The sequence below is a fragment of the Myxocyprinus asiaticus genome, chromosome 32 (genome assembly GCF_019703515.2).
Source record: "Myxocyprinus asiaticus isolate MX2 ecotype Aquarium Trade chromosome 32, UBuf_Myxa_2, whole genome shotgun sequence".
Lineage (NCBI taxonomy): Eukaryota > Metazoa > Chordata > Actinopteri > Cypriniformes > Catostomidae > Myxocyprinus > Myxocyprinus asiaticus.
In genome coordinates, this window is record NC_059375.1 from 38,945,980 (window position 1) to 38,958,499 (window position 12,520).

At 39.6% G+C, this 12,520-nt stretch overlaps 1 protein-coding gene across 1 annotated transcript in view; it reads right to left on the bottom strand.

The window, feature by feature from the left end:
- LOC127423637 (janus kinase and microtubule-interacting protein 3-like) overlaps positions 1-12,520 on the bottom strand; it is an 80,607-nt gene that overhangs the window by 6,732 nt on the left and 61,355 nt on the right. Inside the window, exons 10-17 of the mRNA XM_051668120.1 lie at positions 9,620-9,766; positions 9,303-9,434; positions 8,331-8,366; positions 7,719-7,790; positions 5,858-5,974; positions 5,416-5,544; positions 2,920-3,003; positions 1,849-1,911 (exon numbers count right to left, since the gene is read on the bottom strand). Of these exons, the coding sequence (XP_051524080.1) occupies positions 1,849-1,911; positions 2,920-3,003; positions 5,416-5,544; positions 5,858-5,974; positions 7,719-7,790; positions 8,331-8,366; positions 9,303-9,434; positions 9,620-9,766 (780 nt within the window). The remainder of the gene's footprint in view (positions 1-1,848; positions 1,912-2,919; positions 3,004-5,415; positions 5,545-5,857; positions 5,975-7,718; positions 7,791-8,330; positions 8,367-9,302; positions 9,435-9,619; positions 9,767-12,520) is intronic.

The window sequence follows — 12,520 nt, forward strand, 5'->3', positions numbered from 1 at the left end:
CCAACCATGTTAAAATAAAATTATACATTATAAATTCTGAATCTGTGTACTGATTATCATTGTCTCATGTCTGTCAAACATGTTGAGTGATCCAAACATCATCTGCAGCCTGAAATGGAACTTTTGACCACATTTTAGGAGTGAATGCACTTGGCTTCATAGGAAAGCTATAGGATGCTCCCTTGCTCCATAATTGGGAATGACTTAACCTCCAATGTGCTGTCTGTCTGCGCAGGTCTCAGAACAGTTTGAAATTCACCTTGTTTTCATCCTAACTCTGTATACAGCCTCTGAAAGCAACAGTTTCCAGCTTGTGGATGCATCCATTGATTCACTATGCGATAATGCACAGTGAATATAGGATATTTTAAGGAAAATTAGCCTATAGTCCACGTACGTGGTCATTGTGTTTAACAGCGTGCCGTTTCGCGATAAATCGCTGAAATGTTTAAAATGACATATCGTATGAAACTAGAGACTCTACTCTTTTGACTCAAACAGGCTTTAATGCAAAAACTTAATTGGGTTTTTTACCAGGTGTAGTTTTGTTGCCGTTTCTCCCAAAGACAAACTCCACTGTGAATGGCGGCATTTTGTTTTGTCACATGACATGGTGCGTAGAAAGTTTAACCCTTTAATGACAGCCTAGAGTCTCCTGAACTGAGATCAGTCAGTTTAAATTAGATTAAATTATGCATAGCCTATAACGATGCCAAAACGTAATGTCCATGTATGTGGACGCGGGGTCTCAGGAGGATACAGTATGTGAGTGGTGGTGGCATAGTTAGCTAAAGCACATAACTGGTAATCAGTTGCTGGTTCGATCCCCACAGCCACCACCATTGTGTCCTTGAGCAAGACACTTAACTCCAGGTTGCTCTGGGGGGATTGTCCCTGTAATAAGGGCACTGAAGTCGCTTTGGATAAAAGCGATTGCCAAATGCATAAATGTAAATACAGTATACTGTATTAAAACCATGGTTTCTGCCAAATAAACATGGTTACTGAAATTACTTTTCATAGTTACTACATTATTACTACAATAAGTATGTTTGTTTTCAATGGTTACCCTATGACCAAAGAAACAAAAAAAACCAAACAAACGTCGCAATACCAGGATGGACAAAACTCCACTTTAACAGTGGATATTACTGTCTCCTCTTCCAGGTCAAAATTCCACGTTTCCATATTGCACATAAAAAAGTGGCTAATTTACCTAATTTGACCCTTTATTCTTGTTAACCAGCCTATACGAATTTTTTTTCTTTTTTTTTTCTTTTTCTCCCATTGTGCTTTTTTTTTTTCTTTTTTTTTTTTTTTAAACCTTGTGGTCGCGTAGTGATTTGCTTCAGTCCGGGTGGCGAAGTACGAATCCCAGTTGCCTCCGCGTCTGAGATCATCAACCCGCGCATCTTATCACGTGGCTTGTTGAGCGCGTTGCCACGGAGACATAGTGCGTGTGGAGGCTTCACGCCATCCACTGCGGCAACCACGCTCAACTCACCACACACCCCACTGAGAACGAACCACATTATAGTGATCACGAGGAGGTTACCCTATGTGACTCTACCCTCATTAGCAACTGGGCCAATTTGGTTGCTTAGGAGACCTGGCTGGAGTCACTCAGCACGGCCTGGGATTCGAACTAGCGAACTCCAGGGGTGGTAGCCAGCGTATTTTACCACTGAGCTACCCAGGCCTCCCATAATTCGGATTTAAAATGTACAAAACTGTACTAAAAGTTTGCCAATGTGCAAATGTTATTATGAATAAAAAAAATGTGTTCTACTTTTGATCTGTGTTTCTGAGATAACATGTTTAGCTAAAATAGGAGGCCTGTGCACACACCTTTTCTACAAGCTCCTGGTTGCGTTGGTACAAAGCTTGTTTATCCTCAATCCATTTCATATCCTGAAAGACATACATAATATCAGAAGATATGAATATTAGTCGATATTATAGTGTAATACCAAGGATACAAGGTCATGCATGACCAATGATAGTTTGAAATGTAATTCACTTTAGGAAGCACATGCAATTAATTGCTGTGCAACAATGACTTCTCTCAAATCTCACAAACCTCAAACAATTGGACACAAAATCACAGCCACACTCTTGTTTCTGTACCTTCAGAACATTTCTGATCCCAGAGCAAATTCACCAGCAGGTGTAAAGCCTCACAGCCCACACTGATATATAAGCACCACTGATTTATAATCAGCTTTCATGTTTTCTTCATTGAGGGAATTAATATATGACTCTTCTCTTCATAGAGAGAAATACCAATAGTTGAAGAAATATTTTCCATTAAAGGGGTATCATGAGGAACTTTCAAACTTTCCTTGGTCTTATAAGTGTTCAGAAACTTGTCCCATTTGGACATTGGATACATAGAATTATTCTTAAACACTAAAATAACTAACGATTACAGTAAAATGTGGAAAAGGCCAACAAACTTTCACTGTGTGTAGCACCTGCAGCTCTGCATATCCTTCTGAAGGATTTAAACATTTTTAATAGTTTGAGGGGCACATTTCAGTGCAAACTGTTTCGTAAACCTACACACAGTGTAATGCAGACTTTGAAAAAGGGGCTGTTATTGAAGGATTGGGCAATTATACAATTCTTAGACCTGACAGCAAACCCACAGCCCGTGAGTAAACGCAGCAACACTACATCTCATATAACAAGCGAAGAGAGTGTTTACAAAAGTGTTCTAAATTGCTAGATCTCACCAACTAATTATCAAATCGTTACTGAAATACAACTGTGTTCCCTACCAAAATGAAATCCTACATGACAAGATTTGCACAATATTCTATGTCAGTCCAGAACTACTGTTGTTATCACAGTCTTTAATGCAGTTATACAACTAGAAATGTTGCTAAATTCAAGTTGGAACCAGTAACACTGTTTTACCTGTCCCTGTTGACTCAGAACACACTCCAGATCTGATATTCTGGTCTGATACCGGATCAGTTCAGCCTGCAGTTGCTCTCGAGTCTAAACCAGACAGTCAACAGCAGAGACATTTAAAGTATATGCAAGAATGGCAGTACAGAAAAATTAGCATCTAGACTGGTAAGTTTTCTAAAGAAAGTGTGAGTGGTGCTTTTCCTTTGAGTGTTTTGGGTAGTTGCCTGAGCATTGCCATGCAGTTGCTAAGGTGTTCTCAGTGGATTTCAGCATTTTCAAGGGCAAGGGTTTTCAAACATTTGATGCCAAGGACCCCCAAATTTAATAATCCCTTTGCGGGGAACCCTCTGTGCGAGAAATAGTGCTGGGTACTTATACAGCTTTCTCGATTCTATTCCAATTCACAAGCTCTCGATTAGATTCCGATTCGATTCTACTATATATCGATTCATATGGGTATATTTCAGTTAAAATGTCCCCTTTGCTTATATATGAAAGAAATTCACCCCTAGATAATACTGTTAATTATACAGGGGACCTTCTAACTAGATATACATTTTAGTAATTATATTTTATTAGTTTTTCATCATTTTGTTCACATTTAAAAATGAACAAATCCATGTAATCAATCAATAAATAAGATATTATATTTCATATATTATTTTTTTGTTACATGTTTATTGTTTAATTGCCTGATTTTTACTATTTACAGGTATTTACATTGATTTGTTGGAAATGTGCTAAAAACCAGTACTGTCTCTTTAAGAAAACCGGCATTTCTGTAAAGAGCATCTGTAAATGAGCGCATGTTAAAGAGAGAGGACTCAAAGTGCTTATTCTCATCTGTGCCATGCATGATTAGATTTAAATGTTCATGATTTGTTGTTTTTGATCAACATCTGAGAACAGAAAGGGTACTAAAAGACACATTATTCATTGACAAATGGGTCGCTTGGATCTCCTTTTTGGACACACATATCACGGAACAACTTTTACTCTCATCTAGATTGTTCAGATGAAGAGGTGATTCTTCGGAAAATCAATATTTTTACCCACCCCTATATAAGAGTATACAATAAAAAAATATATACATATATATTGTTTTAAAGTGGCTTTATAGAGAACAGTAAAAAACAACCCTTATTATACTAATATATTTTTTTCACCATATATTAAATTTTATGCCAATTAGGGGCCACGCACAAAACCCTCAAGCACCACCAACAGTTCAAAGTGTCACTTACGTACAAGTCCTAGAAACAAAATTATTTTTTCCTCTGATTCATTGGTTTTTGTTTTTAAGCTCCGCCCACTAGGTTGTCCGCCATTTAAAATTTTCCGAAAAACCTACTTTTCGAACTCTTCCTAGACCGTATGTCCGATTTGCTTGAAATTTTGCATCATCTAGAGACACTCATGACAAAATGTTTTGAGATTCATGATGATAAACCAAACTGTTCTTGTATACTGCATCAACGAATTCGACATCGGACACTCAAAAATGGACACGATGCTGTATCTTCACAACGCTTTAACGTAATGACACGAAACTATATGTCATCACAAGCATGATGTGAGAGTACCTGCATAGTTTCGGCATAGCACCACCTAGTGGTCAAGAAACTGGCTATTTTTGCTCATAACTTCTGAATAGTTTAGCTTACAATCACGAGACTGGTCGCTTTAGATTCCTTGGAGCATATGTCGAATGATACCCAGTTTGCCATGGTCAGCCATACTGTCTGCCATTTTGAATTTAATTGAAAACATACTTTTTCAAACTTCTCCTAGGCCGTAAATCCGTTTTGCATGACATTTTCTGTGCATCATCTAGGAACAATCATGAAAAAAAGTTATGAAACCGTTTTTATGTAACGCGTAAAACCGCTCTCGTGTAACGTGTAAACAAATTATATGGCAAGATGCCAATAAGGATCTGAAGCTGTATCTCATGAACGCTTTGTCACAGTGCCACCTATTGGTCAAAAGTTATCAAGTCATCAAACTAATGTCTTTTTTCACAACTTTACTTAAAATCATTAACAGAATTCTAAATTCAATCAAAATGTTTGCCATTGGTGTGCCATGCTCTGAAATTGCTGTTTGCAGCTATATTTGACTTTTATTTCTGTTTTTTTTTTTTTTCCCTAAAGGAAGTTTTTTTGCAGACCCCCTGGCACCGGTCCCCGTACCCCCAGTTTAAAAAACCCTGTTCTAGGGATTTCTGGGTGGTTGATAGGCTTACTGGCGTGAAGTTTTTATTTTTATTTTTTTACATTAATAAGTATTAGTAGTTTTCTGTCCACACTGAAACCGGAAATTATGTGGAGTGAAATTACAAAACAATCCCACAAATACTCTTGTCACGGCTGGTGAGCACACAGGGTAATAATACAAAAAGCATCTTATTCATATGAGCCATTCAGCCTTCAGGCCAGAGTTGTTATTATAAGAGTGCATATATAAATATTTTAGAGATGAGATGTTTGATTGATTTACCTTGACCTCCTTCTCTGCATCAAATGTTCCCCCGACTTGTTCCTGCAGGAGAGCATACGCTCGCTGAAGAGCCTGATACTCCATTGTCAGCTGACGGAAACGTAGCTCTGTTTCTTCTTTAAGCATTCCCTGAACACAGGAAGATGACTAGTTTACAGTGATAGTTTAAAGACACAATCACTCACACATGTTGGTATTACTGTAATCACAAAGACTGTCCATTGACATCTATTGTGTTTACATTTACCTAACAATATTTTCTATCCCCTTATCCTAAAAGACACATTTATGCACTTTTAGATTTGAATTAAACCCTTATTGTGTGTTTATTAAGCCGTTTGAATGATGGGAATGTTGGTGTGGGTGATTTCAGGTTTTTATCTATATTGTGGGGACCTTTTGGTCCTTACAATTTAGGTGAAACAGAAACACACACACAAACCTCTTCGAGGTCATCGTCGGGTGTGCATGGCGTTCTGTCAGTGTGGTAGGAAATAGAAGAGCCATCTGAGTCTATAGAGCCTTCTTCATCATAGCCAAAAAACGTCTCCACCACCGGCTACACACACACACACACACACACACACACACACAGACAGAGAGAGAGAAACAGAGACATTAGAAAACATGAAAACCCCTTGCTTGTACTCAAGTCTTAAAGGGATAGTTCACCCAAAAATGATAGTTCGCCCTCATGCCATCCCAGATGTGTATGACTTTCTTTCTTCTGCTGAACTCAAACAAAGAAAATTAGAAGAATATTTCAGCTCTGTAGGTCCATACAATGCAAGTAAATGGTGACCAGAACTTTGAAGCTCAAAAAAATCACATAATGGCAGCATAAAAGTAATCCATATGACTCCAGTGGTTAAATCTTTGTCTTCAGAAGTGATATGATAGGTGTGGGTGAGAAACAGATCAATATTTAAGTATTTTCCTTTTTTACTATAAATCTCTATAAATTTCACATTCTGAAAGTGAAAGTGGAGATTTATAGTAAAAAAGGATTGAAATATTGTTCTGTTTCTCACCCAAAGTGATTGCATCGGTTCAAGACACATATATTAAACCACAAGAGTTGTATCGATTACTTTTATGCTGCCTTTATGTGATTTTTGGACCTTCAAAATTCTGGTCACCCTTCACTTGCATTGAAAGGACCGAACTGAGATATTCTTCTAAAAATCTTTGTGTTCAGCAGACGAAAAAGTCACACATCCGGGATGGCAGGAGGGTGAGTGTGGCAGCGGGGGCGTGGTCAAGCATCTCTCCGGAGAGAGAGAAAGCGGTAAGGGCGCTTACACCTGAGCTACATTATGTCTAACACCTGTCTCTAATTTCAGTGAGCACGGGGAGAACGGCATAAATAGAGCGACACAACACTTAGTCAAGAGAGAGAATTGCAGGCAGCTGTACTGTGTGGTTTTGGTTGTGTGTTTAAGTTGTTTATTAAATTATTATTTAAGTTATCAAGCCGGTTCTCTGATGCGCTGTCGCATGGTCCTCGATCACTACTCCACCCTCTCAGGCGGACTGCAGCTGCTCCTCCCCGGGCGGACCGGAGTCAGACCTCCGACCCCCAGCGGACAGAACGCCCCTCCGCGTTCCCGGTGTCCCGTGGGGACACTCCTCCGCCCCTGGCAGCGGCCCTACCACTCCAGGCGGTCGGGGAGTCGCTTCCCTCCTCCCCCCACAGACGGCGGTCTTCTCTCGACCCCTCCGCGTTCCCGGGGGACGGAAGGGCACTCCTTCGCCCCCGGCAGCGGCTCCCTCGCTCCAGGCGGTCGGGGAGTCCCGTCCCCACTCGCCTCGCGGATGGCGGCCGTTCCCCGCGTCCGGGTGGTCGGGCTACTCCGTCCCCCGTCGGACGGCAGCGGCACTCCCCTGGGTGGACGGCAGTGTTGAGGACTCTGCGACGGGAATCCCTCCTCCTTCCCGGGTTTCGGCACCAGTGTAAGGGGGTTTAGTGGAAAGGAGGAGGCGAGAACCGGCTTGACAACTTAAATAATAATTTAATAAACAACTTAAACACACAACCAAAACCACACAGTACAGCTGCCTGCAATTCTCTCTCTCGTCTAAGTGTTGTGTCGCTCTATTTATGCCGCTCTCCCCGTGCTCACTGAAATTAGAGACAGGTGTTAGACATAATTTAGCTCAGGTGTAAGCGCCCTTACCGCTTTCTCTCTCTCCAGAGAGATGCTTGACCACGCCCCCGCTGCCACAGTGAGTAAATTATGAGAGAATCTACATTTTTGGGTGAACTATCCCTTTAAAATCAGACAGTCCTTATGTTTACGTACCCTACATGTTCTGAAGGGCTTCTTCCTGCGCAGACTGTCCTGCCTCCTGTATCTTAACAGCATGTCTCTCTCCTGAAAAAAACAAAACAAGAATGACACATCAAAACACAGTTTTAGTAAATCTAATATTCTCCATTACATGAGAAATCCTTGCTTTTTGTCCTAAAATATTTGCATGTCTAGGACTGTATCTTATGTATAACTATGGTCATTTATTTGATTCATTGACCTCACATTCAGTGTGCATTGCTTGATCATTTGAGATGCTATTGTAACCAGTCCTGCTCGACCCTCTCCGAGCGGGATTCGAACTGGGGTCTCCAGCATGGGAGGCGGGTGCGATAACGAGGAGGCTAAATGCTACAGCCTCTTGCGTCAGTCGCTAGTGCACATTTGAGGCCAGGGGAGTGAGGTTTACACACTGCACAGCTTCCTACCAGCTGGCTACCGTTACATTAATTTCATTCACCCTTTGAGAAAACAATGGTGATGAAATTCTCTCCAACAGCAAACATTCATCATAACGTCGTAATTTTCATCTGGACTGTGTTTAGTCAACATGTTGATCATGCATAAAGCAAAAACACTATTTCACGTTGTAAAATAACTCACAATCACAGTCTTTACGTATCCAGCTGTTTCCAGAGCCTGGAAAGAAAAATGAAATAAACTGATCAAAGAACAGTATATTATTTTTTCATTGATGAAGTCAACATGACACCAAAATTTACCCTATTTACTTTCTTTATGCATATTTCTGGTCTTATTGTAACAATTCATTGTTGCATTTTATACCAAACCAAAAATTTTTTATTCTTTTATCAAAGTGTAATAACTTGCTCTGCCTCTGTTTCTTTTTTGAAAATGCTACAAATCGGGGCCTGGGTAGCTCAGCGAGTATTGACGCTGACTACCACCCCTGGAGTCGCGAGTTCGAATCCAGGGAGTGCAGAGTGACTCCAGCCAGGTCTCCGAAGCAACCAAATTGGCCCAGTTGCTAGGGAGGGTAGAGTCACATGGGGTAACCTCCTCGTGGTCGCTATAACGTGTGGTTCTCGCTCTCGGTGGGGCGCGTGGCGAGTTGTGCGTGGATGCTGCGGAGAATAGCGTGGGCCTCCACATGCGCTACGTCTCCGCGGTAGCGCGCTCAACAAGCCACGTGATAAGATGCGCGGATTGACGGTCTCAGACGCGGAGGCAACTGAGATTCGTCCTCCGCCAACCGGATTGAGGCGAGTCACTACGCTACCACGAGGACTTAGAGCGCATTGGGAATTGGGCATTCCATATTGGGAAAAAAAAAAAAAAAAAAGGAAATGCTACAAATCCATTTTACTTTTGGACCTCTCTTCTCCAATCACCTGAATCCATTTTGGTATGTGACACCCACTTTTCACGATCAAAACAATTCCAGATGGATAAAATTGAGTCCTGTCTTACATTCTTTTTCTCATTAAATATACTGTTTCACTTACGAAAGTAAAATGAATTGTGTTTCATGTTAACTTATAAATTAAATAACTAAATACATTTGTAGATCTTTGTACATGAGAAGAATGATGCATTTTGCTGTCTCACTGATACCTTGGACAGATTGTCGATTATGTTCTGTTGTTCCAACACTTGCAGTCGTAGAAACTCAATCTCTCTTTCCTCTTGACTCTGATCCAGATCGTTTAGAGAGCTGGGCCTCCGTATCGTCCCCACTTTCTCTCTCTGCAAAATAAGAAATGCAATGATCAACTAGCTCTACCAGCCTCATTGTAAATTATTTTTCTATTTATTTCCATTTATTTGCAAAAAAGCATGCATACTCATTTGAAACAAGCAATGCATATGGCACAGCATTAGTAAACAAAATCCTGATGTCTTCAAGGAAAGACAGCATTGTGGTTTATTACCATTTCGATGTTCTCCTGAGTGACGAAGTGCAGTTTGTTTTCCACGCGTCTCAATGCGTGAGCCAGTTCCTCATTTTTGCGACTCAGGCGTCTGTTCTTATCCAGTACCGGTTTATACTGGCTTTCAGCTTCACGGAGACGCTTTAACTGGGTGAACACACATAAACAAACAGTTTTTATACAGTTTATGTAAATGTTGGGATGGCAAACTGGGTACTGATTTCAGACCTTCACAAAATACCCATGAATAGGGACCAGGGAATTCTCTTTATAGAGAGCATTTGATTGAACAAAAGTTTGGAAATGCCACTGCGAACAAGATCAATATATTTAGTCCATTTTCCCAGATGATAAAAAACTGATTTTAAATGTGTACTGTATAACTAAAACTTTTAGGAGTATACTAAAACTTAAACGCAACGTAATTTGAACATCTAATAGGCAGTAAATTCGCCATTGTATTTCCATGTAAAAATCTAAGATGACATTGTAGGACAATCTATGGAAATGCTCTCTTTAAAGCCGACTTGACAGTCTAATTGATAATTAGTTCAGACATGACATATAAATCAAGAGTGAAGCCGACTTGATTAATTAAATACATTAGCAGCTGTGTTTAAGTCTACTTTAGTGTCTTCACAAATATTATATCATTTTTGAGGACTCTATTGAGTGGTAAATTCATTTTCATGCAGATTTCAGCTGTTGTGTTTAAGTCACTCTCTGTATTGATCTTTAAGATGGTCTGAGTTGACAGGAGGAAACACTGAAGTCATTCATCACTGCTCCCAGTCTGAGAATACTTACTGCTATTACTGGGAGCATCTTCACTATCACATAACACTTAGAAAGGCATACACACCCTTTAAATAATATGATATGACAATATCCATGACACAGAAAAGGTCAGCAATTATTGGATGATTATTTTGCCCAGCCCAGGACAAAGAGACACACAATTAGATCTCGATCTCTCTCGCTCTCTCTCTCTCTCTATATATACACACATATACATACACACACACACATTATATAATATATATATATATATATATATATACACACACACACACACCGTTTTGGCTAAAAATATAGGCACCCTTGGTAAATATGAGCAAAATAGGCTGTGAAAAATATGTCTTTATTGTTTATCCTATTGATTTTTCATTCAAAATATTCACAAAAATCTAACCTTTAATTGAAGTAAACTAATTGGAAGGAGGGAAAAATCTCAATTAAATAAATACTTTCTCCAAAACACGTTTGCCACAATTATTGGCACCCCTAGAAATTCTTATGAGTACAATATATCTGAAGTATATTCCCATTCATATTTTACATTGTTTTAGTACACCTGGGTGATGAGGAACATGAAATTGTTCAGCCATGGCTTCCTTTTTCACATGGATATAAATATGAGGTAACACACAAGCCAAATTCCCTTAGTCATTCATCACAATTGGATAAGACCAAAGAATAAAGTTATGATGTGTGGCAAAATGTTGTTGAGCTTCACAAAACGGGAAGTGGCTATAAGAAAATAGCTAAAGCATTGAAAATGACCATTTCCACCATCATGACAACAATTAAGAAGTTCCAATCAACTGGAGATCTTAAGAATCGGCCTGGAAGAGGACATGTGTCTATATTGTCTCCACGCACGGTGAGGAGGATGGTTCGAGTGGCCAAAAATTCTCCAAGGACCACAGCTGGAAAATTGCAGAAATAAGTTGGATCCTGGGGTCAAAAAGTCTCCAAAACTACAAGCAGACATCACTTTCATCACCACAAGTTGTTTGGAAGGGTTTCAAGAAAAAAGCCTCTGCTCTCATCCAACAACAAACTCAAGCATCTTCAGTTTGCCAGACACTACTGGAACTTCAAATGGGACCGGGTTCTATGGTCAGATAAAACAAAAAAAGCGCTTTTTGGCAGCAAACACCAGAGATGGGTTTGGCGCACACAGAGAGGTAGCCATATAAAGTACCCCATGCCCACGGTTAAATATGGTGGTGGATCTTTAATGTTGTGGGGCTGTTTTTATGCCAGAGGTCCTGGACATCTTGTTCTGATACATGGCATCACGGACTCTTTCAAATACCAACAGATAAAAAAAATCAAAACCTGACTGCCTCTGTCTGAAAGCTTAAAATGGGCAGTGGTTGGATCTTCCAGCAGGACAATGATCCAAAACACACATCAAAATCAACACAAAAATGGTTCACTTCCCACAAAATAAAGGTTCTGACATGGTCCATTGACCTATACCCCATAGAAAACCTGCTGGGAGAACTGAAGAGGACAGTCCACCAGCCTACACCTCGGAATTTGTAGGATCTGGAGAGATACTGTATGGAGGAATGGTCTCAGATCCCTTGCCATGTTTCTCCAACCTCATTAGGCATTATAGGAGAAGACTTAGAGATGTTATCTTGGCAAAGCGAGGTTACACAAAGTATTGAATAAAAGGGTGCCAATAATTGTGCCACACATACTGTATATTTGACAAAATATTAGTTTTTTGATAAAACTTGTGGTTTTGTTTGTGTTCTGTTTGACATCCAGTTGAGGATATATTTTTGTAAATATTCTGAATGAAAGATCAAAAGGATAAACAATAAAGACATATTTTTCGCAGCCTTCTTTGTTCATATTTACCAAGGGTGCCAATATTTTTGGCCACAACTGTGTGTGTGTGTGTATGTATGTGTGTGTTTGTGTATATATGTATATATATATATATATATATATATATATATATATATATATATATATATATATATATATACACATACACACACACACACACAGTTGTGCTCAAAAGTTTGCATAACCTGGCAGAAATTGTGAAATGTAAGGATATTATTTAAGGATAGTGATCATATGAAGCCATTTATCATC